This window comes from Populus nigra, chromosome 7 (assembly GCF_951802175.1).
Source record: "Populus nigra chromosome 7, ddPopNigr1.1, whole genome shotgun sequence".
Classification (NCBI taxonomy): Eukaryota; Viridiplantae; Streptophyta; class Magnoliopsida; order Malpighiales; family Salicaceae; genus Populus; species Populus nigra.
The window spans coordinates 18,486,924-18,509,700 of record NC_084858.1 but is presented as its reverse complement, the minus strand read 5'-3'; the positions used below and the strand labels follow the sequence as shown (position 1 = coordinate 18,509,700).

At 34.5% G+C, this 22,777-nt stretch overlaps 3 protein-coding genes across 8 annotated transcripts; 2 read left to right on the top strand and 1 right to left on the bottom strand.

The window, feature by feature from the left end:
- Positions 1 to 752: 752 nt before the first annotated feature.
- Positions 753 to 11,889, top strand: LOC133698158 (probable pre-mRNA-splicing factor ATP-dependent RNA helicase DEAH9). Of its 3 annotated transcripts, none has more exons than XM_062121000.1 (22): positions 754 to 1,103; positions 1,181 to 1,255; positions 1,377 to 1,466; positions 1,662 to 1,741; positions 2,332 to 2,401; positions 2,492 to 2,577; positions 3,008 to 3,077; positions 3,214 to 3,309; positions 4,147 to 4,252; positions 4,630 to 4,676; positions 4,788 to 4,871; positions 4,965 to 5,018; positions 5,641 to 5,741; positions 6,482 to 6,572; positions 6,773 to 6,937; positions 7,340 to 7,429; positions 7,665 to 7,736; positions 8,345 to 8,443; positions 8,620 to 8,706; positions 9,393 to 9,446; positions 9,614 to 9,693; positions 11,563 to 11,889. In XM_062121000.1, the coding sequence occupies exons 1-22, from the start codon at positions 843 to 845 to the stop codon at positions 11,711 to 11,713; spliced, it is 2,109 nt and encodes a 702-aa protein (XP_061976984.1). In that variant the 5' UTR covers positions 754 to 842; the 3' UTR covers positions 11,714 to 11,889. The 3 variants fall into 3 exon arrangements, with proteins under 3 accessions (XP_061976985.1, XP_061976984.1, XP_061976983.1); XM_062120999.1 differs by having other exon boundaries at positions 3,005 to 3,077; XM_062121001.1 differs by lacking the exon at positions 4,965 to 5,018 and having other exon boundaries at positions 753 to 1,103; positions 3,005 to 3,077.
- Positions 11,890 to 12,589: 700 nt separating this feature from the next.
- Positions 12,590 to 16,777, top strand: LOC133700244 (sodium/calcium exchanger NCL2-like). Of its 2 annotated transcripts, none has more exons than XM_062123795.1 (8): positions 12,590 to 13,104; positions 13,879 to 14,293; positions 14,527 to 14,712; positions 14,804 to 14,985; positions 15,235 to 15,356; positions 15,461 to 15,722; positions 15,804 to 16,097; positions 16,345 to 16,777. In XM_062123795.1, exons 2-8 carry the CDS (start codon positions 13,924 to 13,926, stop codon positions 16,591 to 16,593), a joined length of 1,665 nt encoding a protein of 554 aa, XP_061979779.1. In that variant the 5' UTR covers positions 12,590 to 13,104; positions 13,879 to 13,923; the 3' UTR covers positions 16,594 to 16,777. The 2 variants fall into 2 exon arrangements, with proteins under 2 accessions (XP_061979779.1, XP_061979780.1); XM_062123796.1 differs by having other exon boundaries at positions 15,804 to 15,876; positions 16,345 to 16,527.
- A 3,274-nt stretch (positions 16,778 to 20,051) lies between these two features.
- LOC133700239 (uncharacterized) lies at positions 20,052 to 22,672 on the bottom strand. Of its 3 annotated transcripts, XM_062123790.1 has the most exons (5): positions 21,840 to 22,672; positions 21,695 to 21,764; positions 20,944 to 21,107; positions 20,528 to 20,675; positions 20,052 to 20,417 (listed from the first exon to the last, which is right to left on the bottom strand). In XM_062123790.1, the coding sequence occupies exons 3-5, from the start codon at positions 21,105 to 21,107 to the stop codon at positions 20,232 to 20,234; spliced, it is 498 nt and encodes a 165-aa protein (XP_061979774.1). In that variant the 5' UTR covers positions 21,695 to 21,764; positions 21,840 to 22,672; the 3' UTR covers positions 20,052 to 20,231. The 3 variants fall into 3 exon arrangements, with proteins under 3 accessions (XP_061979774.1, XP_061979773.1, XP_061979772.1); XM_062123789.1 differs by having other exon boundaries at positions 20,052 to 20,675; XM_062123788.1 differs by lacking the exons at positions 20,052 to 20,417; positions 20,528 to 20,675; positions 20,944 to 21,107 and having other exon boundaries at positions 21,124 to 21,764.
- Between the last annotated feature and the right edge of the window lie 105 nt (positions 22,673 to 22,777).

Genomic DNA, 22,777 nt, shown 5'->3' with positions numbered 1-22,777 from the left:
CTTTTATTAAATAGTACATGATTGAATTATTTTTGGCATAAATAAAACCCAAAAATTTAATAAACAAAAAAAATATTGTTAACCATCAAGGCAATCACTCGGGGTTAATAACATCATGTTATTAATATATTATATTAATGATGGATTTATTATCTATTATTAATAATAAAAAAATAGTTTGGAATGATGAATATGAGCATGCAAGATGGAGGGTTCGTGACCATTGATTTGCATATGTTGATTATGAATATCAAATTTAGGTTAAGATTTTGTTTGGGAACGCGATGCAAATCATGTTCTTCAAAAATTTAATTTTTTTATTAAAAATTAATTTTTTTTTTGCATTTTGGATCGTTTTAAAGCGCTGATCTCAAAAATAATTTTTTAAAAATAAAAAAAATATCACTTTGATGTATTTCAACATGAAAAACACTTTGAAAAGCAACCGCAACCATATTTTTAAACAGATCCTTAGACTGCGAGGAAAAAAAAGTATTAACATTTTTTCTTCAAAAAAAAAAATTGAAAAATAAGACATCTCCCTTGTTAGTCATATTAGATTTTGTGGTTCTTAATGATTCCTGGATTTGGTTTGATTGTTGATAAATTAAAGAAGAGAGGCATAGAATGAAGAGAGCTACATCAAAACAAAGATGAGGGACTGTTTAGGAAAATGTCAAAAATAGAGGTATCAACCATGTCTTAAACCTGCATCCGGGCTATCCATATAAGTAACCCGACCCTAAAATAACAAACTTGAAAGCCCAAAACCCCCGACTCGGGGAAGTAGTTCATGCTTCATAGCAAGGAACTGGTAAGCAAAAACAAAATTAAAAAAAAAAATGTCACAACAATTCTGGAAACCAGGCAGCGAGAAACCCCGCATTCTCGAAGACGAAGAAGGCGGTGTCGTTTTCTTCGGCCCCCCTCTCTCTTCCGCTGCCTCCTCTTCCTCCAGGTTTGGATATGCAAGTATTGGGAGTCAAAGACAGAGATTGCCTGTTTACAAGTACAGAACAGCAATTCTGTACCTCGTAGAGACTCACGCCACTACTATTGTCGTCGGCGAGACCGGTAGCGGAAAAACCACGCAAATCCCTCAGGTTTATTGACAATTTTGTGTTAAATTTTGGAAATGTATTTGGATTTTGAAGTGATCGATTGATTGATTGAATTTCAGTATCTTAAAGAGGCTGGTTGGGCTGATGGTGGACGTGTTATAGCTTGCACCCAGCCGAGACGACTCGCAGTCCAGGTGCGAATTCTAAGCTTGGATCACTTCTTTCAATGTTAAGCACTGAGAAAAATGATTTAGTTTCAAATTTAGAATAGTTTGTATGGTTGTTGAAACATTTTAATGGTGGTGTAATGACCAGACGGTTGCTTCAAGGGTGGCTGAAGAGATGGATGTCAAGCTTGGAGAGGAAGTTGGTTACACAATTCGATTTGAGGATGTTACCAATCCTGTGAGGCAGCTTACTTCCTTTATCTTGTTTTGTTATCTTTTACTTTTTATCATGAGGTTCATGGGTCCTGCATAGAGTGGTATTTGGTTGTTTGTTGGTATCCTGTGCATAAAGATTAGACTTTGTATGCAGTTTTGTTATTTTGGTTGTAGTTGTATCGTTGGTGCTCAAATTTTTATTCTTTTGGCATTACAGGCTGCAACTATGATAAAGTTTCTAACAGATGGGGTATTATTGAGAGAAATTATGAACGATCCGCTTTTGACCAAGTATAGGTATTAGCTATGGCCTATGATTCTAGAAATGTTTGTTATGTTTCCCATTTTTTTAGTGTACCATATTTCTTTTCCTTTTGTTATGCATTTTTGAAATCAAGCAGCCAATGTAGTTCATGGCTATTGATAATTGTTGCCAACACAATGCCAACTTTTTAATTAAAGAACTGCTAAAAGATCCATTGATCTGAATTTCCAGATGTACCTAGTGGTCCATTATCAAGGATTCTTATTTGTAAATAGTCATTAACTACTCATGTGGATTCTTTCGGAAGGAAGAATTTGGGAAATCATCTGGAAGAAACTGGAAATGGTACTCTGCTGCATTTTTCCTGGCGTTGTGCTGATTTGCTTGAACATGTGCACTTATGGTGTGAAGCTTGATAGTCTTAGCACTGAGCAGCGGTCCTAATGAAATGTCTTGTCTGTGTTTTTTATTTATTTATTATTTTGTAAGTTATTTTGTAATAGATTTAGAGTTATTTTATGATATGTAGATTCTAGCCCTTTTTTTATGCCACAATCTTCTTTTGTTTATTTTCCTGATTGGTGCCATTTTTCCTTACCTTTTCGAAAATGTTATATCTCAGTGTCATCATGGTAGATGAGGCTCATGAAAGGTCTATTTCAACTGATATTCTACTAGGTCTCCTGAAAAAGGTAAAGTTTGGTGTCACTTGTTTGAGAAACTAAATTTCCAGCTTTGGTGGATTTATTTTCATTTAATTTTGACAACTCTTGGGATTCCAGATCCAGCGACGTCGACCTGAACTACGCCTGATTATCTCATCTGCTACAATCGAGGCAAAATCTATGTCAGATTTCTTCCAGACTAGGTATGCTTGTAAGTGCTTGAGTAAAGTGGGATTCTATTCTCTGTTGTTGCCATGCTAGTGTTTCAGGATATCATTCTTTTGGAAGATTAATTGAAGGGACTTGGAAAACCTTCATTTGCATTGTTAACCTGGCAATAATGCATCACACCTTGGGTTTAAAAATGTTGACCTTGCAATTTTCCACATACAAATTTTATTTGATAATCTAGCTTGTTTATTTGTTAGGCTGCAAAAGTGAGACCCCTCTGGTTCTTCATTCATAGCCTTAGTAAGTAGATTTTTTTTTTTTTTTGGGGGGGGGGGAGGGGGGCATTCGTTTCAACTTAACCATGCTTGCAGCAATTTTTAAAAGCTATAAGCATTTCTATTCAAAGAAAAAGGTAAGTGAGGTTGACTGTCAACTCACTTGCTTTTATTTCCTTTAAAGTAGCAAAAAGCATCGAGGACAGGAAGACCATGAGTTTGTTCCAAGGAAGGTTCCTGCAATTTTATCTGTTGAGGTATGGTTTGGAGTGCGCATCAATTTGTTTTACCCTGAAGGCCATCTTCGCTTTCATGTTTGAAGCTATTTATGGTGATTTTTTGTTTGACTAGATATGATAATCTTATGGTCTCATTTTTTCTATAACCGTTCAGGGCAGAGGGTTTAATGTACACATACATTATGTTGTGGAGCCTGTCTCAGACTATGTTCAGGCTTCTGTTTCAACTGTGTTGTCAATTCACGAGCAGGTGATTTGAGGCTTGTAATATAATGGAGTTTCTCAGTTGATTTTCCCCTCTTTAGGATATAAAACTTCTTTGTTGTATCTTGAGGCATTTGCACCCTTTGGTTAACAGACCTCAATCATATATCAACTCTGGTGGCACGTGTTAGAAGTTTTTAATTAAAGAATCTCAGAACTGATTATGTATCTGTAAATTAACTGAGTCTCAAGTCTTGCTTACGAGGACTCTTGATCAATTAGCTTGAAGAGTGGATGTAACTGAGGCTTGAGGGATTGTCGCTATTGCATGATGGTTGATGTATGATGGATCTAAACTTGTTATAGCTTGGAAAAGCCTGTCATTCAAACCAAAATTAACCAGAAAAAATCTTTTAATAAAGTACATAGCAGGTATAAATTGTCATTGTACTTGAAAGCAACTAGAAATATCTTGTGAACAAGCTTTACAACTCTTGGTAAAATAATAGAATTTGAGTGGTGGAAGGTTTCCTGTCACTGTTTATAGCTTCCCTATCATGGGCATAAACGTATCATTGAACACTACACACTGCTTCAAATATTTTCATAGCATTTAGTTTTATGACAGAAGCTCATTAGTGATAAATTGCATCAATATTTGAATCTTCCATCCTTCCATGCATCAGCACTTATGCAGTGTCACTACCTTTTGCTATGGTCAAGACAACTCAATTTATTGATGATGTTGATGTAAAGAGCCTTCTCCATGTCGTTTATATTATTTTTTTTTGAAGTTCAAGCTTTCAGAAAAATTTGATATGCCTAGATGAATAATGAAACTATTGTGCTGCACTAATAATTTTGATGTATATTTGTTTTCTAGGAACCTGCAGGTGACATTCTTGTATTTCTCACTGGTCAAGATGATATTGATGCTGCTATTCGGCTGCTTACTGAAGAAGCTCATGCCAGCAGAAAGATCTCTTCAGGTACAAAATACAGCATAAGTTTTTGACTTGTAACTATTTGCATATAGTCATCTATGAGTGGTTGTGAATAGAGAATTATTGATAAATGTGAAAGTCTGTGTGGTACTATATCTCTGTTAGTGCTTCTGTATTCAGATAAGGACTTCTTTTTACGTGGCATAAAATACTATATTTAGATTAAATTAAGGAGCACAACTATTTTGTATTTGGATGAGGACTGCTCATTGAATTACTGCAGTGTGACTTTATGTTCCCAGAGCTAAGCACTGAGTTCAATGAAATGAATGGTAGAATAATATTTTTGTTTTACAGTGTTTCTTTTGTAGGAATGGGTTTTATAGACATTTTTATATGATTAAAATAATCATATTTTTCAGGATTGATTGTTTTGCCTTTGTACTCCAGTCTCCCACGTGCAGACCAGGTTTGTGATATTTTGTGTGTTACCCAGAAGTATTAAATTGTTTTTTATATTCTTGTGGCTAGTTATCTTGTTTTGGAATTATGGAACATGCTTTTTTGTTCCCTTTAATAGGATCTGGTGTTTTCCCCAACTCCTAGAGGGAAGAGGAAAGTGGTGATATCAACCAATATAGCAGAGACATCATTGACACTGGAGGTAACATGTTCTTATTCTAAAATACAAGATGTGATTATTTTGTGGTACCAGGCAGAGAATCACCATCTACCCTTGTTCCTTTGATTCCCTTAGGGCGTTGTCTATGTTGTTGACAGTGGATTCTCAAAACAGCAGTTCTACAATCCGGTAATTCTCATCAAGGTTTTTTTTTTTTAAAAAAAAAAAAAATCAAGAATGGGTAGATGTGGTGTGCTGCAGGGAAGTATGATTTTTCTGAACACAAAATTCTGTCTCATAAGTGTGTGTGACATTTCTTATTGGTATTCAGGAGTTAAAATGTGCTTTTAATATTTACCCAACTATGAAAGTGCAACTTTCCTAATTGAATGTACATTGGTATTAGTTTATTGGAGTTGTTGATTAATTTATGGATGCTTCATTCTTGTTCCATATGAACTAATGTTGAGAAAATAATTGATTAAATTATTTAGAAATGTAAATGTAAATTATTATTGAGAGTTTCTTCCTTTTTCTCTTGCCTGTTGTCATTATTGTTTTGGTTTTTCGCCTTTTTTTTTTTTTGACTAATTAGCTATGAAAACCTGCTTAGGTACAGAAATAAGTAAGTATATGGGTAAGGGGTCAAGGACTTTTGGAGCCGGATAGATTCTCTTTGTGTCATGACCTATGAGAATGTTGTATCTCCACGATTAATGATTATATTGTTTCAAGGAGATAACCTCATTATTTTACCTTTATATGCATATCTGTTTCTCTTAGTTAGTTGCTTTTATTTTCTATGCCGCAGATCTCAGATATTGAAAATCTAGTGGTGGCCCCCATATCAAAGGCGTCTGCTAGACAAAGAGCTGGTAGAGCTGGAAGAGTTCGACCTGGGAAGTGTTACAGGTAACTTACTACAGATGATTAATATACATTACTGTTTTTCTTTTTCATATACAGATGGGTGAACTTGTCAATTTTTACTATTCATGATCTTATAATTTGATCTTAAGCATGTTTTATAATAGTCATTTCAGTTAACAGAATTAAACTATGTTTTCCATTCTCTACTGTATTTTATTACTTAGAGAGTTGAGGGCGTGACATTGAGTTTATATTTTGTTCACCAAGGCTTCTAATTATTGAATAAAACTTCTACTACCCTTGACCAAGGGTGTGGGAATACCTTTGCTAACATTATTTTTAAATTAGCAATTAGCTATTGCAGGATGAAACATATGAGGACTGTTGATAGTAGGAACCAAGAATTTGTTTCTTAGGACTTTCTGCAGTGATACAAATATGCTCTCTGGTGACTTAAAACTTTAAGGACATATTAAGGCCCAATATGACTTTCTTTTAACTGTTCAAATACGCTACAGATGTCTAGTTCTTATTTTATCCATCTAACATCTTAGGTCATGAATTTGTTTAGTAAAATTCTTTGAACTCCTGATAAGAAATCCTCCTGCCTTATTTTTATAAACTTTATTTGTGATACATTTTCCTCAATCCCCATGTTCTTTTGTATGTAAATTATAGATTTTATGGCTTTACTAGTTAATTTAAGATTATCATCTGGTGGTTTTCTTTGTCTTTTTCAAATATAACAGCATATAATTACATATGCTGGTGTCTGCAACCAGGTTATACACGGAAGAGTACTTTGTCAATGAAATGTCTTCTGTTGGGATCCCGGAGATGCAAAGGTCAAAACTTGTTTCCTGTGTGATTCAGGTACCCTTTTTTTTTGGTTTCCGTGGTGTACACATGCTTCCTTTCTACAAAGTTATTGTTGTTGCTGCTGCTGTTACTTTCATACTATTGGCCAAATAATCTTCAAATTCCAAGAATTGATTTTTCTAGGTAAACATGAAGTTTTGCATTGGAAGGTTTGTATTTTAGACTCTAATTGTTATTGTGTTCTGATATCTCAGTTAAAAGCCTTGGGAATAGACAATATACTAGGCTTTGATTGGCCAGCATCTCCACCACCTGAAGCAATGATTCGAGCACTTGAAGTTCTTTATTCACTAGGTGTCCTTGATGATGATGCTAAGCTTACTTCACCTGTTGGGTTTCAAGCAGCAGAGATTCCATTAGTATGTTGCCTCCGGACTATTGTAGAGATTTTGGCTTTTATTGCTGGATCGTTTATTTATGCACATCATTCTCTCATCTGCGGTGAATAATTATGAATTTCTTTTTGGAGTGAAATACATGTTCTAAACATATCTTTTACCTTATATATCCACTGGATGACAAAATGAGGAAATGTAGTAAGAGTAGCGATGTTACTTCAAAGAGATCTTATTGTTCATCAGCCCAGCCTGATGCTTTTGTTTGATTTGTTTTTCAGTTATTTTGCATCTTTAATTTAAATATGTTGTTCTAAATGAGTATTACTGGTTATCATGAAATGTTTTCTGTTGTATTCATGGCAAGCATAGGTTTCTTGGTTAGAATTTATAAGACATGAACTCAAATCTATGTAAATTTTGCAGGATCCAATGATATCAAAAATGATACTATCTTCAAACCAGCTAGGATGTTCTGATGAGATCATCACAATTGCAGCTATTCTCTCCATCCAGGTAAAGATTTTTGGTTATTTATTCAAGGTTTTTTTTCTTTTTTCTTTTGTTTCCTCAGCTTAGTAGTTGGAATCGGAAAATTCTAAGAAAACCATAAGAAAGTACCCTATAAAATAGTTAGCGATAATAATAAAGTTACGAGGAAGAATCCATTTACAGGAATTATACAAATAATGAGTGCATGAAGGAAATGTTACCTTGTAGGTTAGTTAATGCTTTTCGTGTCTTGTTGCAGTCTATTTGGGTTTCTGGTAGGGGGGTGCAAAAGGAATTAGATGAAGCCAAGTTGAGATTTGCAGCTGCTGAGGTATTTGATTTTGTCTATCATTCTTGCTATTATCTTGGGCAGTGAACAGTTCTATGCATAGAAGTTAATTTCTTGATTGTATGAATTAGAAGTAAGATATCCTTGACCCTTGTTTGTACCTCTTGTAGTCCTGCCAATTGAGCAACTGTATCTGGAAGAATCTTATACCAAGCCTTGTCTGCAATATTTTGAAAAAAATATCCTTCCTAGCCATCTTCTTGTAACTAGTTTACTGATCCAACAATATCTTGCTTCATCTTGCATGGAGCTATAATTCTTTTTCCATTTTATTTTATTGTTCATAGCTGCATTTAACTAGTAGTTGTGATATATTCTCCTACTTTTAATATTTGTGTTGATGCTCAATGATTTGAAGTAAGTTTATGTAAAATGAAACTTACATGTTGGTACCTGGTCTTTAATTTTACAACCTCATTTCTAGTACATTTGCATTTGTGCTGCGGCTTTATCTAATTTTATTCTACACCGGTCTCATTAACTGCATCATTTGATTACTTTTGCTCTTCATTTCATTTGTTAACCAACATATCTTGTTTTTCTCATCTCAAAAATTTTAATGTCATAAATGTTTTTTTTATGCATTGCAGGGTGACCATGTTACATTCCTAAATGTTTATAAAGGTTTTCTTCAATCTGGTAAATCATCACAATGGTGTCATAAGAATTATATGAATTACCAAGCTATGGTATGCATCTGTTCTTACTACTGTCTGTAAACTTTAGATATGGTTAAATTTTCTTTCTGCTTTTTGTTGGCTTTTCTCAATGAAATCTGCTGTCGTTCAGTTTTTCCATCCCATATATTTTAAATGGTGCCATTCATATAGATTATGTTTTGATACTAATTCAATTTGTTCTGCAGAAGAAGGTAATTGAAATTAGGGAACAGCTCAGAAGAACAGCACTGAGATTAGGCATAGTCTTAAAATCTTGTGAAGGGGACATGCTGGTAGGTTTTGCAATAATTTACTGATTTTGTTCTTGGGAGAGAACAAATAAATCCGTTTATAAAAAAAAAAAAAGAACTTTTATAAGATTGCTACCCTCATTGAAGTAGGTCTTGTATGCTTTCTGTTTGTTGCTTGTTCCTACTAGTGCCCTGCTCTTTTCTGCACATTGAGAACTTATTTATAGCTGAATGTGAAAGTGGATTTATCCTATATGAATCTATATTAAGCTCAGGAAACCTTATGTTATTGCTTACTTTGCTTAAATACATGTTCTTGACAGATTTCTTCAAGTGGTCTGAGTTAACTTTCTGGTTCATATGTTTTCTTACCTTTTGTTCCATTGCTAAGGATGTGCTAAAATAAAAGGTGGGAATTTCATAATAAAATTAAAATGTGAAACAGTAAATACTTTGGCCTTAGTTTCTCCTTCATGACCCAAATAAACTTTCATAAGTGGCTTTTTGAGTGGCATGCAATTGTGCACTGTCTCTCCTATTTCATGAACCTTAATAATTTGATGTGTCAGACACTCAGGGAGGTTGACTCTTCGTATCTTTGGCTTTTCCTCTTCTATTAAACATGCTATGACTTTTGAAAACATTATTTGTTTGTATGTGTACAGACATATAGATCTGATTTTCACTGTCCTCCACTGCTCACCTTCTTTCTCTAAATGATCTTGTAGGCCGTACGGAAAGCAGTTACTGCTGGATTTTTTGCAAATGCAAGTCGTTTAGAAGTGAGTGACTTAATTTTCCATGTTTCCTGCCAGACTAGAAGTATGGAATATGGACATGATATCATCTTCCTCCATTCCAGTAGGAAGTTAAATACTTTAAAACAGTGAATCGTATTCTTTTTTAGCCTAATGTCCTGATAAAAGTTGTGATTATATTTTATTGAAAGGCATTCAGTCATAACGGGATGTACAAGACTGTTAGAGGTTCTCAAGAAGTTTATATTCATCCTTCGTCTGTGTTGTTCAGGTTAGTAGGCTGGAGTTTGATATTTAAATATTTAGTGAATTTCATCCAGTGCTGCAAATATGGTATAAACATCAAAACAAGAATCACATGCTTTGTTTTGTGATGCAATTGATGCTCAATTGTGAACTGGTTCGTGAATATTATGCTAGCAATCCATATTCAAGTGACATTCTCAATTGCAAATGTGTTGATGGTTATAACTTTTGCTACATCTGGTAGGCTGGAGTTTGATATTTTCATATTTAGTGAATTTCACCCAGTGCTGCAAATATGGCATAAACATCAAAACAAGAATCACATGCTTTGTTTTGTGATGCAATTGATGCTCAATCGTGAACTGGTTCGTGAATATTTTGCTAGCAATCCATATTCAAGTGACATTCTCAATTGCAAATGTGTTGATGGTTATAACTTTTGCTACATCTGGTAGGCTGGAGTTTGATATTTACATATTTAGTGAATTTCATCCAGTGCTGCAAATATGGCATAAACATCAAAACAAGAATCACATATTTGTGGAAGGGTATAGTAACTAAGTAGTGTTAGGCTTACTACTCTCTTCCTTGCCACATTTGTGGAAGGGTAGGCATGATTGTGACTTTCCAGTTTATAGATGTTGAATAACCAATAGGAGATGTTTTCAAGATAAACTTGTTCTGGAATCTAGTACTCATTCATGAATGCATTTAATTAGTTCATGCATTGGTCACACGTTTACATTGTATTCTAGTGTTTACATTAATATGGTTGATGTTCAAGGAGTTATTTTGTGGAAGTGTAAGGGTTGTGAAAGTACCAGGAGTCTTATAAACAGTAATGTAAGTTTTTGAGTTGTGCATGTGGAAGTAAGTTAATCAGAGTTTCAGTTTCAAAATACTTCTTTCTCTTGTGTTAGTTTCTTGCTTCACCACCATATTTCTAAGGAATGGTATCATAGCTTTTGAGAAAAGATGATGAGTAGTGGAATGTTTGCTTTTCAATTTTCAAAATTGTCAAAGGAAAATTATGACAATTGGTGTATGCTATAAAGGCTCTTCTTGGTTCTCAAGATACATGGGAGGTTGTAGAGAGGTTACGAAGAGCCTGAAGATGAAACAACCTTGAATCAAGTGCAGAAGGAAGCTTTGCAAAAAGCTTGCCAGAAGGACCAAAAGCCCTCACTTTGGTACATGTATGATTGGGCATGTTTGAGAAGATCGCTTCTGTAGCAGGTGCAAAACAGGCATGGGATATTCTCCTAATTAGCTTGTAGGGAGATGATAAGGGGAAAAGAGTTTGTCTCCAAACTTTGAGAGGAGAGTTTGAATCTCTCCATATAAAAGATTCTGAATTGATTTCAAATTATTTTTTACAAGTCCTGACTATGGTGAATCAATTGAGAAGGTAGGGGAGAACTTGGAGTATGTACGGGTGATTGGAAAAAATTCTTCAATCTCTAGACTCAAAATTTGAACACATAGGAACAGCCATCAAAGAGAGAAAGAATTTGGGGACTTTGACCATTGATCAGCTTAGTGGTATTTCACTTGTTTAGAATTTAAGTTCAGGATTCAATTTATGATTTGAGGCCACTTATTTTGAATTTAGGATCAATGATTTTATTGAATGTTTCTCTAAGAACTAGTATTCGTTGTGCTAGATGTTCACTGAATTTCATCAACTGATAGTATTTATGAATATTGGTGCTTAGAATGATCCTTGAATGGATTTAGAAGATGGCTTTGTATCATCTTATGGTAGAATCTAGATAATATGGCGTCTCAGTGTCTGGGGCTTGACAAATATGGTCAAGTTTTGCTGTTGAGTTCTCATATTGTGTTTTGTACACGTGCAAAGTCTGATCATCTGAAAACTTTTATCTTGTTGCAGAGTTAATCCAAAATGGGTTGTATACCACTCTCTTGTCTCAACAGACCGGCAATACATGAGGAATGTCATGACTGTTGATCCTTCTTGGCTAACAGAGGCTGCTCCGCATTTTTTCCAGCATCAACGAAGACCGGATCCCATTGTTCACTAACCACCTTCGCAATTGTTTCTCTAATGGATGGAAAGAGGATACAACTCAATTTTGTCGTGATTATTTAATCTCTTGAACAGTTATCTACGATATAGATTATATATCATTTTTCTTATTTCATTAAAGAAATTTGTTCTGTTTAATGCTTTGATTTTCTTAAAAAAAAGTTTGTCCTAGTGCATGTGTTGACTGTTCTGGTGAACTTGTTGCTTAACCGTGTGAGATTCTGTCAATAAGCTGAGGTGCCTTCAATTTGTCTCCATCGTCTTGCTCGCGTGAATGAGATCTGAATCCTAATTATTTAGTGCCCTGTTCGCAGGTTTTACCGGCTAATATTTGCAAGATGCTGGCTGGTTTAATTTGGCTTTACATGAAAACTACTAGTTTGAGCTCGTGTCAAGTTAATTTCTTGCTGAGTTTTCGAGTTTCAATGCTTGGGTTTGGTTTTAGAATGTTTTAGGTTCCATGTCTTTTATTGATATAGGTTAGGATCGCTCATGCTACTAATCATTGATGCTGCTACTGATGATAGCAGGGTAAAAAATAAAAAGAAAAAAAAATATTCAAACAAATATTTCTCATGATATCTCAATAAATACCACAAGTCACCAGTAATAAAAAGCATACTCAAGCTGACCTGACTCTGTTACTCCTATTCCATATACAATCTTTTCGCACGCATTTCACCCATTCTAAATCTACTCAGTATGAAGTTTTCCGCAACTTCATCATTTATTATTTATATCTCTATTTCATATAAGAACACGGGCTAATTATTGATTCTAAACAAAAAAAATATAAGTTTTGCAGTTTTGACTTTCTGTTGACTATATAAAAGAGGGACGCGGTCCACGATCCAGGGGAGGCTTCCCTGAGTTTGGTTGCCCGGAAATTTTGGTATGGGCCTGATTCGCCAATTTCCTTTCAGCAGATGGAATCATCCCATTCTGAAGAATATCAAAATCGATTTAGGAATATTGTTCTGAAAACTATCGGACGAGACGTTCGCGCAGAGCAGAGTTTCCGGGCAACCAAACTCAGGGAAAAGCAGATAACAGAGTTTCCTGTCAGCAGATGGAATCATCCCAAAGGAATATGGTTGTTCCAAAGCGTATGCTAAAAATTCAAGCACAATTTCACTGGGATTTACGGAAGAGCAGCAGAGTTTGATGGCTCCTAAACGGACTTGGTTGACCTCCATTATCCTAGTACAAACTCTCCATGATATTGCAATAGCTATAAATATCCCCTTGTTCTTAGTGTAATATATTTCTGGTTCCCAGGCCTCGAACTTCAGACAGGGATATAGAGCAATTATAATTCAGTAAAAAAGAAGACAGAAAAAGGGTGTCTGTTTGACACTCTCTCAGGTTCATCTCTCTCGAACTCAGGTTTGTTTTGACAAATGGTTGTTCGGATTATTTGCTTGGCAATTGTCTCTGATAGCTTCTTCTCCCAATTCCCATTTTTAGCAAGCATTATTGCATATGCTCTATACCCCATATCCCTAGGCGTGAGAAGATGGTCCCGTTGATGCCTGATCCTGAAAAGACCAATGCTCCTCCTGAGTATGTCACAAAGCTGTTATGGTGCAAAATCCTTGTAATAGAAAGGATAGGAGAAATGGCGTACGAGCTTCAGCCACCTGCAGGATCCAAAATCCATCTTGTGTTCCCTTTATCACGAGGCAGCCAATATCAGCAGCAACAAAAGGGCAGATGTATACTAGTTGAATTTGGACTGGGGAATGGAACCAATGCATAACAAGCCAGTTGTTCAACTATTGTTACAGCAGTTGAGTTTTCCCTTTGGAGATGCAAACATGGGAGGACTACAAGCTTCTGCAATCAAATTTTCCCAATTATAATCCTTGAGGTCAAGGAATTGCTGACTCCAGGGGTGTTGTAATGAACCAATTTTAATCAAGAGAGGATTGCATCGTTAGCATTGTAGTCTTCTACGCAGAGGATTAGTGCCGATAAATGAATGGTTATTTATAGCTACTACATGTTTCATGTGGTTAGCAGTCATTAGCTGAGTCAGTTAGAAGTTAGTTGAGGACTAACACTATTCCCGCCAAGATCCTCTACATAATTTTACTGTTTCAATAGTTGCCAATCATTAAGCCATATAATTACTTTTGACTTCTCATTTCTCTCTCTCAGATTTCCAACCATTCTGGAGTAAAGGAGCTGATCAGTTGAATAAAAATGAACATAGCAGCACTCATACTTCTGCCAGTCCTTCTAACCATCCAGTTTGCGAGCAGCCGCTCCATTAGAAATGAATTCTCCGATCTAATATCTGATGGCTTGGATCAAAAAGGTCAAAACAACTTCTTACAACTAAACAATCTGGGGACAACTGTGACTTGCGAGCCGATTTATGGCTTCATGCCTTGCACCACAAAGGTTTGGGGCAACCTCTTCCTCTTGGTGGTTTACGAGTACTTGCTGTCCCTCGCAGATAAATACATTTCTAGTGGATCCAATCTTTTCTTTCAAATGTTCGGAACTGGTGTATTTGGTGGTAGTGTGTTCTATGTGGTTGGTAAATTCCCACAAATTGTATTGGTTCTTGGTAAGCTCTTTTCTAACACTTCCTTTTTATCTCAGCACATGGTGTAAACCTTTCCCTGTTTGCTATTCCTTGTCGAAAAAGATCTGAGGTTAATCTTTGGAAATAGGACTATTCATAGAATATTTTATGGTAGGAAAAGAACAAAAGTCAGTAAGGTTTTATAGTACCAATGTTGTGGTTCTGTTTGTAGTTTGGTCAGGAACTGCTTGATAAAAATGAATGTTCTTTTTCAGTGACCTTGCTCTCAGCCAGTGAAAATGTTGTCGGATCAGCAGTATCGATGTCAATGGGGTTTCTTGCAGGCTCAACGATGATGAGCCTAACAATAATCTGGGGTTCTGTTATTGCTTTCGGAAGCTATGATCTTCAACAGACTAATTCCTCAAACTTGGAAAACAAAACGCCGTGCCTTTCCAATGGTTTTTTTTTTTTTTTCAGTCTTCTTGAGCCAATATGCAAAGATCTTTTCTAATTAAGTAAAATGAAATTCAAGTGTGTTCTGGTATACAGGTTATGGTGTTAAAACTGACATTGTTACCAAGTATACTGCAAGAATCATACTTCTGTCAATGATCCCATATTTAATACTTGAACTGTCGAAAGTTTTCAATTCTTCTTCAGCAACACGAGCAGGAGTCCTGATTGCTCTTATTGTTACAGTTATTTTACTGGTGACTTACTGCACCTTCCAGGTAACAGATTTAATTCAACAGAATGATCATAACTTCGAAACATATGATGCGCACTCTTATGAAATACATTTCGGAATATATCAAAAGAGCAAAGAAGATAAATCACTAGAAGCGTATGCTTTATAAAGTAGCTAATAGAAATTGAAATATTGGTCTTTAATCATTGATTGCCATCCTTCTGATATAGCAATGGCACCTGCTATACAGATTGTTAAGAGCTTTACTGGTTAAGAAAATATGTTCGTGCAGGTATTCCAGCCATGGATTCAGGATAGAACACTCGAGTATTTGATTCTGTCATATGTGAAGAAGAACCTACTACAATCTCTATGCAATCCTTATGGGAGGCCCATTGAATTCAAGATAAGACAGTAAATTTTCTAACTCATATATTGATCACTTTTTTATAGGCTATTATTTCCACTTGAGAGTTCACTACTTACCATTGATTAACCTTTCCTCGATATATTTTCAGGTTGTTTCACAAGATTGATCTGAATAAAAATGGTCAAATATCAGAAGATGAAGTGAGAGCATTTTTAGTGGGAATAGAAGCAGGAGTGGTTGGCTTGATTGGAGACCATTGTGTATCAAAAGTGATGGCAGAGTTTGACTTCTCTGGAGATCATGGTATAAGCAAGGAAGAATTTATTCGAGGGATATCGAAATGGCTTGATGAGGCTAATGGCGTTGAAAACAACGGAAACCAGACAGAATTGTTCAATAGTAATTTACCGGTATATGCTCATCCACTCTCAGGTCCTTTCCCAAAAGCTAAGAGTTTCAGGAACAGTAATAACCAATTGCAATATTGCTAGGGAAGTAGAGAAGAACAGCAGATATGGGAGGCTGAACAACAGGATTCTAAGAATTCCGATGAATTGAATTACAGTAAGGCCACTTACTTCATCCTTCTGGGAACTGCTATTGCAGTTCTTCTGGCAAAACCCTTAACCAAAACACTCCAAGAACTTGCGACAGCTATAAAGGTCCCCTCTTTCTTGGTGTCGTATTTTTTGGTACCCTTCGCTTTGAACTTCAGACAAGGATATAAATCAATTATTTCTGTCAGTGATAAGAAAGAGAAGTCCGTGTCTTTGACACTCTCTCAGGTTCATTTCTCACAAACTCAAGTTTCTTTAGATTATTTTGGTGATAACAATGTGGTGTCCTAAGGCTAGATTCAGTGAACCGAAAAAATTATTTTCTTGCGACCTCCTCTAAACGTCCAAACATATCTTTTGATCAAAGAGTCATTAATGCAGATCTTGGAGTCCAAGAAACCAAGTGTTATGCTATAGATGTCTTGCATGCATGAATGCTTATTTTCTAAATTGACAGGGGAAAGTTTTTGTGCAGATCTATTGTGGGGTATTCATGAACAACGTTCTGGGTTTGACGTCATTCTTGACTATTGTTTATATACGAGATGTGGAATGGGATATCACAGCTGAAATTCTGGTTGTTCTAGTAATTTGCAGTGGAATCGGTCTATCCTCCAGCTTCTCCTCCAAATTCCCATTCTGGACATGTCTTGTAGCTTATGCTCTTTATCCGATATCTCTGGGCTTTCTTTACGTTCTCACCATTTCTCTCGGATGGGGTTAAAACCTGTTCACACCAATTGTTTATGCTGATACTTTTCATAAGGCGTGATTGCAAGGGGACAATAAACTGGATGGAAACTCAATCACTCCTATGAGTGAGTGTTTCACAGACTTGATAGATCGAAATTTATTGTGCTAATGTGTCTTGTCCATATAAAATTATTTCATTTACCTTTGTGGTTTTATCGGAGGCACACATTTAATTTTCTTTTTCTCATCCATGCATCTGGGTTTTTGGAGCTGTTTGAGGTAAGGGTATCAATTCCGTTAGGACAGGTGTTTTATTTTTTCAATTGAAACAGAACATTTTGACTTTGAAGCATTATGGCATGCTGTTTTAGGGCTGTTTTGAGTTGGGATGCAAACCATATTTCATGATTTTTTGAAAAAATAATTTAATTTTTACCAAGTTAATTGATTGAAATTAGAAACAAGATCGCAAGAAAATTAACGTTTTGGGGTCAATTAAAGGTTAAATTAAAAACTTTCGCAACCAAGCACCATTTTGCAAAAAATATCGAACTATAAGGGCTCAATTGACTGAAATTAGGGGTGAAATTGAAGAGGTTTGAAAGTTTGATGGTCAATTAGGGATAAACTTGCATAAATCCGAGACCAAGAACCAATGTGAAAAAGACACTGAAATTCAGGGTTAAAATTGAAGTTCAGTAATGGCAAAATTGCATTAAATCAAAAGTTTTGAAGTTAATTTGGAGTAAAATTGAAGGAAATCAAAAGTCAAAAGACCAAATTGAACTTTGGCCAAAACTCTCTAATTCAAGGCAAAATGATGTCGTTTTTTAATAATAAAAAAAAAACCAGACGACACGTCGTGTGGTTCTTATTCATTATCTTCTTCAATTTTGCTCGAAAAAGCTTCCTGAATAAATGAGAGATTTGATGTCATTATTAAGAGAGTATTAAGGAAACATAATTAAGAAAGAGTGAACCAGCAATGGGAAGTATCTATACAATATCCTTGTTGTTGGATTACAATCAATTAATGGTGGAGAAAATATGTAAAATAAAAACTGTGATCCATCCTCTAGTTGAAATCTCTTGAAAAAAATTAAGACAAAATTAAATAGATATTAGACTTTTTTTTAATAGCGATTGTAAAGTAATAATAAAAAAGCATGAAAAACTTTTTGTCTAAAAGAATCAAAGACAATAACCTAAAGATTATATAAAAATTAATTTTGATTTGATTTTACCTAATTGTGGGTTAAACTAAAACAAAGAAACTTTTGTTTACTAAATTATAGATCAAATACAATGCCCTTATATTGTGAAACTACAGGTAAAGAATAATATTGATGGTGCAACATCCTTTTCAGTTTTACCTTTCAAGAAGTTTTTTTTTTATTTCTATATCGATAATAACCTGATAAAAATCTCTTATAGTAATAAAAACAAGAAGTCCTACCATGATTCAATATTAAGGTAAAAGTCTTATTATTTTTCATACAGTATAGACAAGCTAAACACTCGTAAGATGACCGACAATTTTCTTTGAATTGTGCACCAATCCCATAATAGTTCATCGTAATCTTTTAAAAATTCAAAAAACCTAGTTACATCTACATTTGGTTCTTCATCTAAAGGGATGTTACGTGAATTTTTGCTTGAATAACCCTGTTTCATTTTTTTTTGTATCCATTACTATACTCCTATAAGGATTACTATAATCATCCACAAACTTATATATATTGCCAAAAATAGAAGTTGAACTAATTATTTTTTCTAACATGGTTTCGTGAGGAATATAGGGTTCTCGGTGTGCAAACCAACATAAATATTTCTTGATGAACCTTTTTTTAAAATAGATGCATATCACAACATCTTTATAGTGGAACTTTTTATTCTTACACTTAATATTTGGACATTTAATTTTGCTTGCATTAATATTCTTTGATTAAAAAGTATGAAATTAATAAAACCCTCAACCTCTTAAGATAATCTTGCTTATACAACCCTTCAAATGAATCTTGATATATCCAAGAACTATCATCAATTGCTTATAAAACCTATATAGAATAATTTTGATTTTATTAATTCTATAAGAAATTAATTTTCCTTAAATTTTCAACTTAACAATAAAAATTAACAAAATATGATTAGTTTCCATTTAAATAACTCATTATTTCTTCAATCATAACACAACTAAATTACAAAATCAAGCTCAATTTCATTAAATGACAACAAAATTCAATTTCTTTCAAATCTCTAACAAATCCTAACATATAAATCATACATTAATACAACAAATTTCTTTAGACAAAAGATATAAAACACTTAAATATACAAGCAAACTACAAATATCATAAAAAAATTCAATAAATTAATCTAAAACATAAATGTGTTAAAAACAAATAGGTGAGTTTGCTTACTTTGTGTATCAAAGCTTCACAAAATTTTCAATGATGGATGTTGGCACTATTAATTATAGATGTAGATTGATATTGACGGGTTAGGGTGGCTAAGTTTATGAGAAAATAGATGAGTTGTTGGTATTTTCTTAGTAAGAGGAGGGGGAAGAAGAAGAAAAAGAATAGGAGGAACTGCCGGTTATAAATTATTAATATTTTTTCATCTAAGAATTTTGTCAGCAATTTTGTTGGTAAATAATGATATGTCAACTTTCCTATGGAATTAGCTATATAAGTTTTTATTGATGTTCTTATTTTTTACTCCCTTAGTAATTCCATCAAAAATTGACTTTTTTTTTATTTTTGATGATTTAGATGAAATTGAAAAAAAAATTAAAAAAACAAAAAGAAAGAAAAAAGAAAAAGAAAAAGAAGCATTGTTTAAGTTATCAGTGCTTTATGTGAGGAGTTGAAGAATAAATTATCTTTCTCAATTACTCCATGTTAATGAAAAAGAATTAAAAAAAATTAGTCATAAAGTTAATAAAATTTAAAGGGTATTTTAATGGAATCAAATGTTTGACACGAAAATTATGTTTTTATATTTAGTTTATTTATGAATAGAACTGGGAGTATGCTACCAAATCTTTGTTTCCATTTTAATTCAAATTTTGTTTTATTAAAGTTGTGCGATTGAATCTTAGTCATTGATTTATATTTTAAGACTAGAATTTAGTAAACATAATAGATCATGTTTTAAAGAATATGAGAGGATCTCATACTGAGTAAAATCTTTCTCAATATTCTCTCCTTTTATTTGGTAATTACGATTACTAAAGATTCTTTTCGTTTAAGGATAGTCGATCTTCGTTATAGGAGGGGGGGAGCTTACGAACCATCTCCATACTCGCGTTTTGCTCGAGTTTAGTTGAATGACAAAGTAGAAGAAATCCCAATGCATAATCTTGATATACTTCATTTGATCTACATGCTAAATTTCAAGAGCATAGCTTCGCTCTTCATGCGTGCGTGGGGATGTGCTGTGCTTTGGTTCAGCTGATATAGAATGAATAAGAGATAATCTTGTAGCTTGGATAAATGAAGGGAAATTGGATGTATTTTGTCCCTCAATTCTTCATATATAGTATCCCAGATTAAAGAAGATCAAACTTTAAATTAAAAATTATGTTTTATATAATGCCAAACAATCCTCAAACGATAACTGAAACGCCCTTTCAAGAACTGCAATCTCTGATGGATTAATTCCTGCTCAGAGCCTCAAGTCAAGATCAATACCATCTCCTCTTCTTTCAATTCTATCATCATTGTTTAAGCTAAAGTTTGTTTCCACCTTGCTCTCTTGCTCCACTGGAGGTAGAAAGCTAAACGAAGGACGTTTATTACAAATTGATCCGCTACCTTGTGAAGGCCTGTGTTGTGAGTCCTCAGTGCTTTCCTTCAGATCATAACAAGAGTAAATTGACATTAGGCATTAGCAATTTCATGTTTTTATTGCCCTTGAGATGATAAGAAAATCTATTGATGTTTCTGAAACTTATTTCTTACTCGGAAAGGTAGAGGATGTTTGGACCTGGACTGTTCTTGTTGAGAAATATGAGTTGATGGAGAAGGAATCGCCGGAGAGCCAAATAAGAGGAGATTACCTTTAGCTACTCCATAATCTGTATGGCGCTTGCGACCTATATTCTCGTCCCTGGAAAGGAAAAAAGCACAAGGAAATGTTAGCAAAATGCATGGCTAGGGGATGGATACCAGTTGCTATTCGAAACGTTTATTTATTTAGAAATATATTGAAATAATATTTTTTTTTGTTTTTTAAAAATTATTTTTAATATTAAAACAATCTGAAAATATTTAAAAAATTATTTTTTTAAATATTAAATTTTAAAATAACATGTTTTTAACCCACGTTCCCTCCTAATATAGCATGTAATTTACAATAGCTTGGCTAATTAATTAACCTGGAAACCGCCTCGATTTGCTCAGGATTAGTGATGCCGTGGCTAGCACGTGTGAGTGACAGGTCCTGTCTGCTGAATTGAAGTGAAAATGCAGGAACTCGGTAGTGGTGAGGAATTGGAGGGGCCTCCATGGAAAACGGGAAAGATCGCTTTGAGCCAACCATCTATGCATCAATAAATTTGACAATCAAATCAGTTAAAAGGGAGATTAAGTGCAAGAAAGATAGACGGAATTTATGAAAAATGAACTTACACAGAAATATAGTGTCTTAAATTTCATTAATTTGATAATAATGAGAGATTTGGTGGTTTAAAAACAATAGAAAAGAACACATAAAAATAAATCAAACTAAATGCATCGAACTAATCATAATTATTAGAGAAAAAAAGATTATTATTTTTCAATTCTTTTATTGTTATAAGAGGATGCCAAAGACAGCCAATCAGTGAAGTATTTAGGCTTAAATGATTGCGATAGTTATTTTTTATTTTTTTTTATTTCGGATACTCAAATACAAAAGATCCGGACTAATACATAATACTCTTCTTCAACGGATCATGAACCCTACAAAAATTAATCTTGCGATGAATTGCAAACAATAAAAGAAGAAAGAAATAAAAATCGAGGGAGGATCAAACAAGGGGCTGAAATGATTTATGATACGAACAAATTTTAAACTTGCCTTGTTTTCATCTGGCCATAGAGAATTGTTATGGTGGTGCGACGTTTGGTTTGAAGGGGGCTCTATACCTTGATACATTACTACGGATGATGGAGTTGTTGAAGAAGATGATGCCACAGACTCTGGAAAAAAATTTATCTGCAGCAAGTTACACACGTTAAAACACAAATAAAAACGGTATATAATTGGAAGGGGGGAAAAAAACTCCCTTACCATTGGAGTGGGTGAATATTGGCTTCCTTGTGCCATAGAAGAGGAAGGAAATATTTGGTCAGGTCCATTTGTTGAACGCATAGAAAATGGATTCCCTGAAGCCAATCTAGGACCTCCAATATCAGCTCTAGGTTGGCAAGAATTCCACATCGTGGGTAAAAATCCATGTTCATGCAAAACAATGTCTGATCCACCATTGCCAGTGCCTCTGCAAACTTGTAATGATGTGTTCTTACTGCAATTACCAAAAAACGTTGTTGACTGCGGACTAAAAAGATTAGGATCAGGAGCAAATGGGAGATTTTTAGGATGAGATTTGTGGGTTAGAGCAGGAGATTGTCTTTGATAAGAACTTGAAAGTTGTGAAACTACAGAGAACCCTTCAATATTCCTGGTTTCGTCAAAACTCGTATCATTCTTCTCTTGATCCCTCAAGATCTTCTCTAGCTCTGCCACTCCTGGCCCTCTCTTTGGGGTTTTTTGTTTCTTTACCTTCTTTGAACATGTATTATCAACACCATTGCCACCACTATTGCTGCCATGATGACCATCACCATCACTACTAATGCTAGTATAGCTACACATGTCTATGCTTGGGGTTATTGTTTATTTTTTGCGTTTGGCTTTCCTTTGTGACAACCCATTATAAGACCACAAATCGAAATATAGAAGGAAAAGGTTTAATTACGCAAAGCCATTAGAGAGAATCCAGCGAAAGTTTAACAAGAATCCCCACATTTTAAGACCCACAAATCTAAAACCAGTAAAAAGAAATCAATTCAAAAACCGAGATATATGGTAAGAAAATCGTCCCAAAAGGATGTGGAATTAAAAGCGGCTATCTAGTCGTTAATGGAGCAGTGAAGCCAAGGAAACTCCAGCCATGTTTTAAGCTCCAAAAAGATCTTTCACTACGGTGAGAAAGAGAGATCCAAATC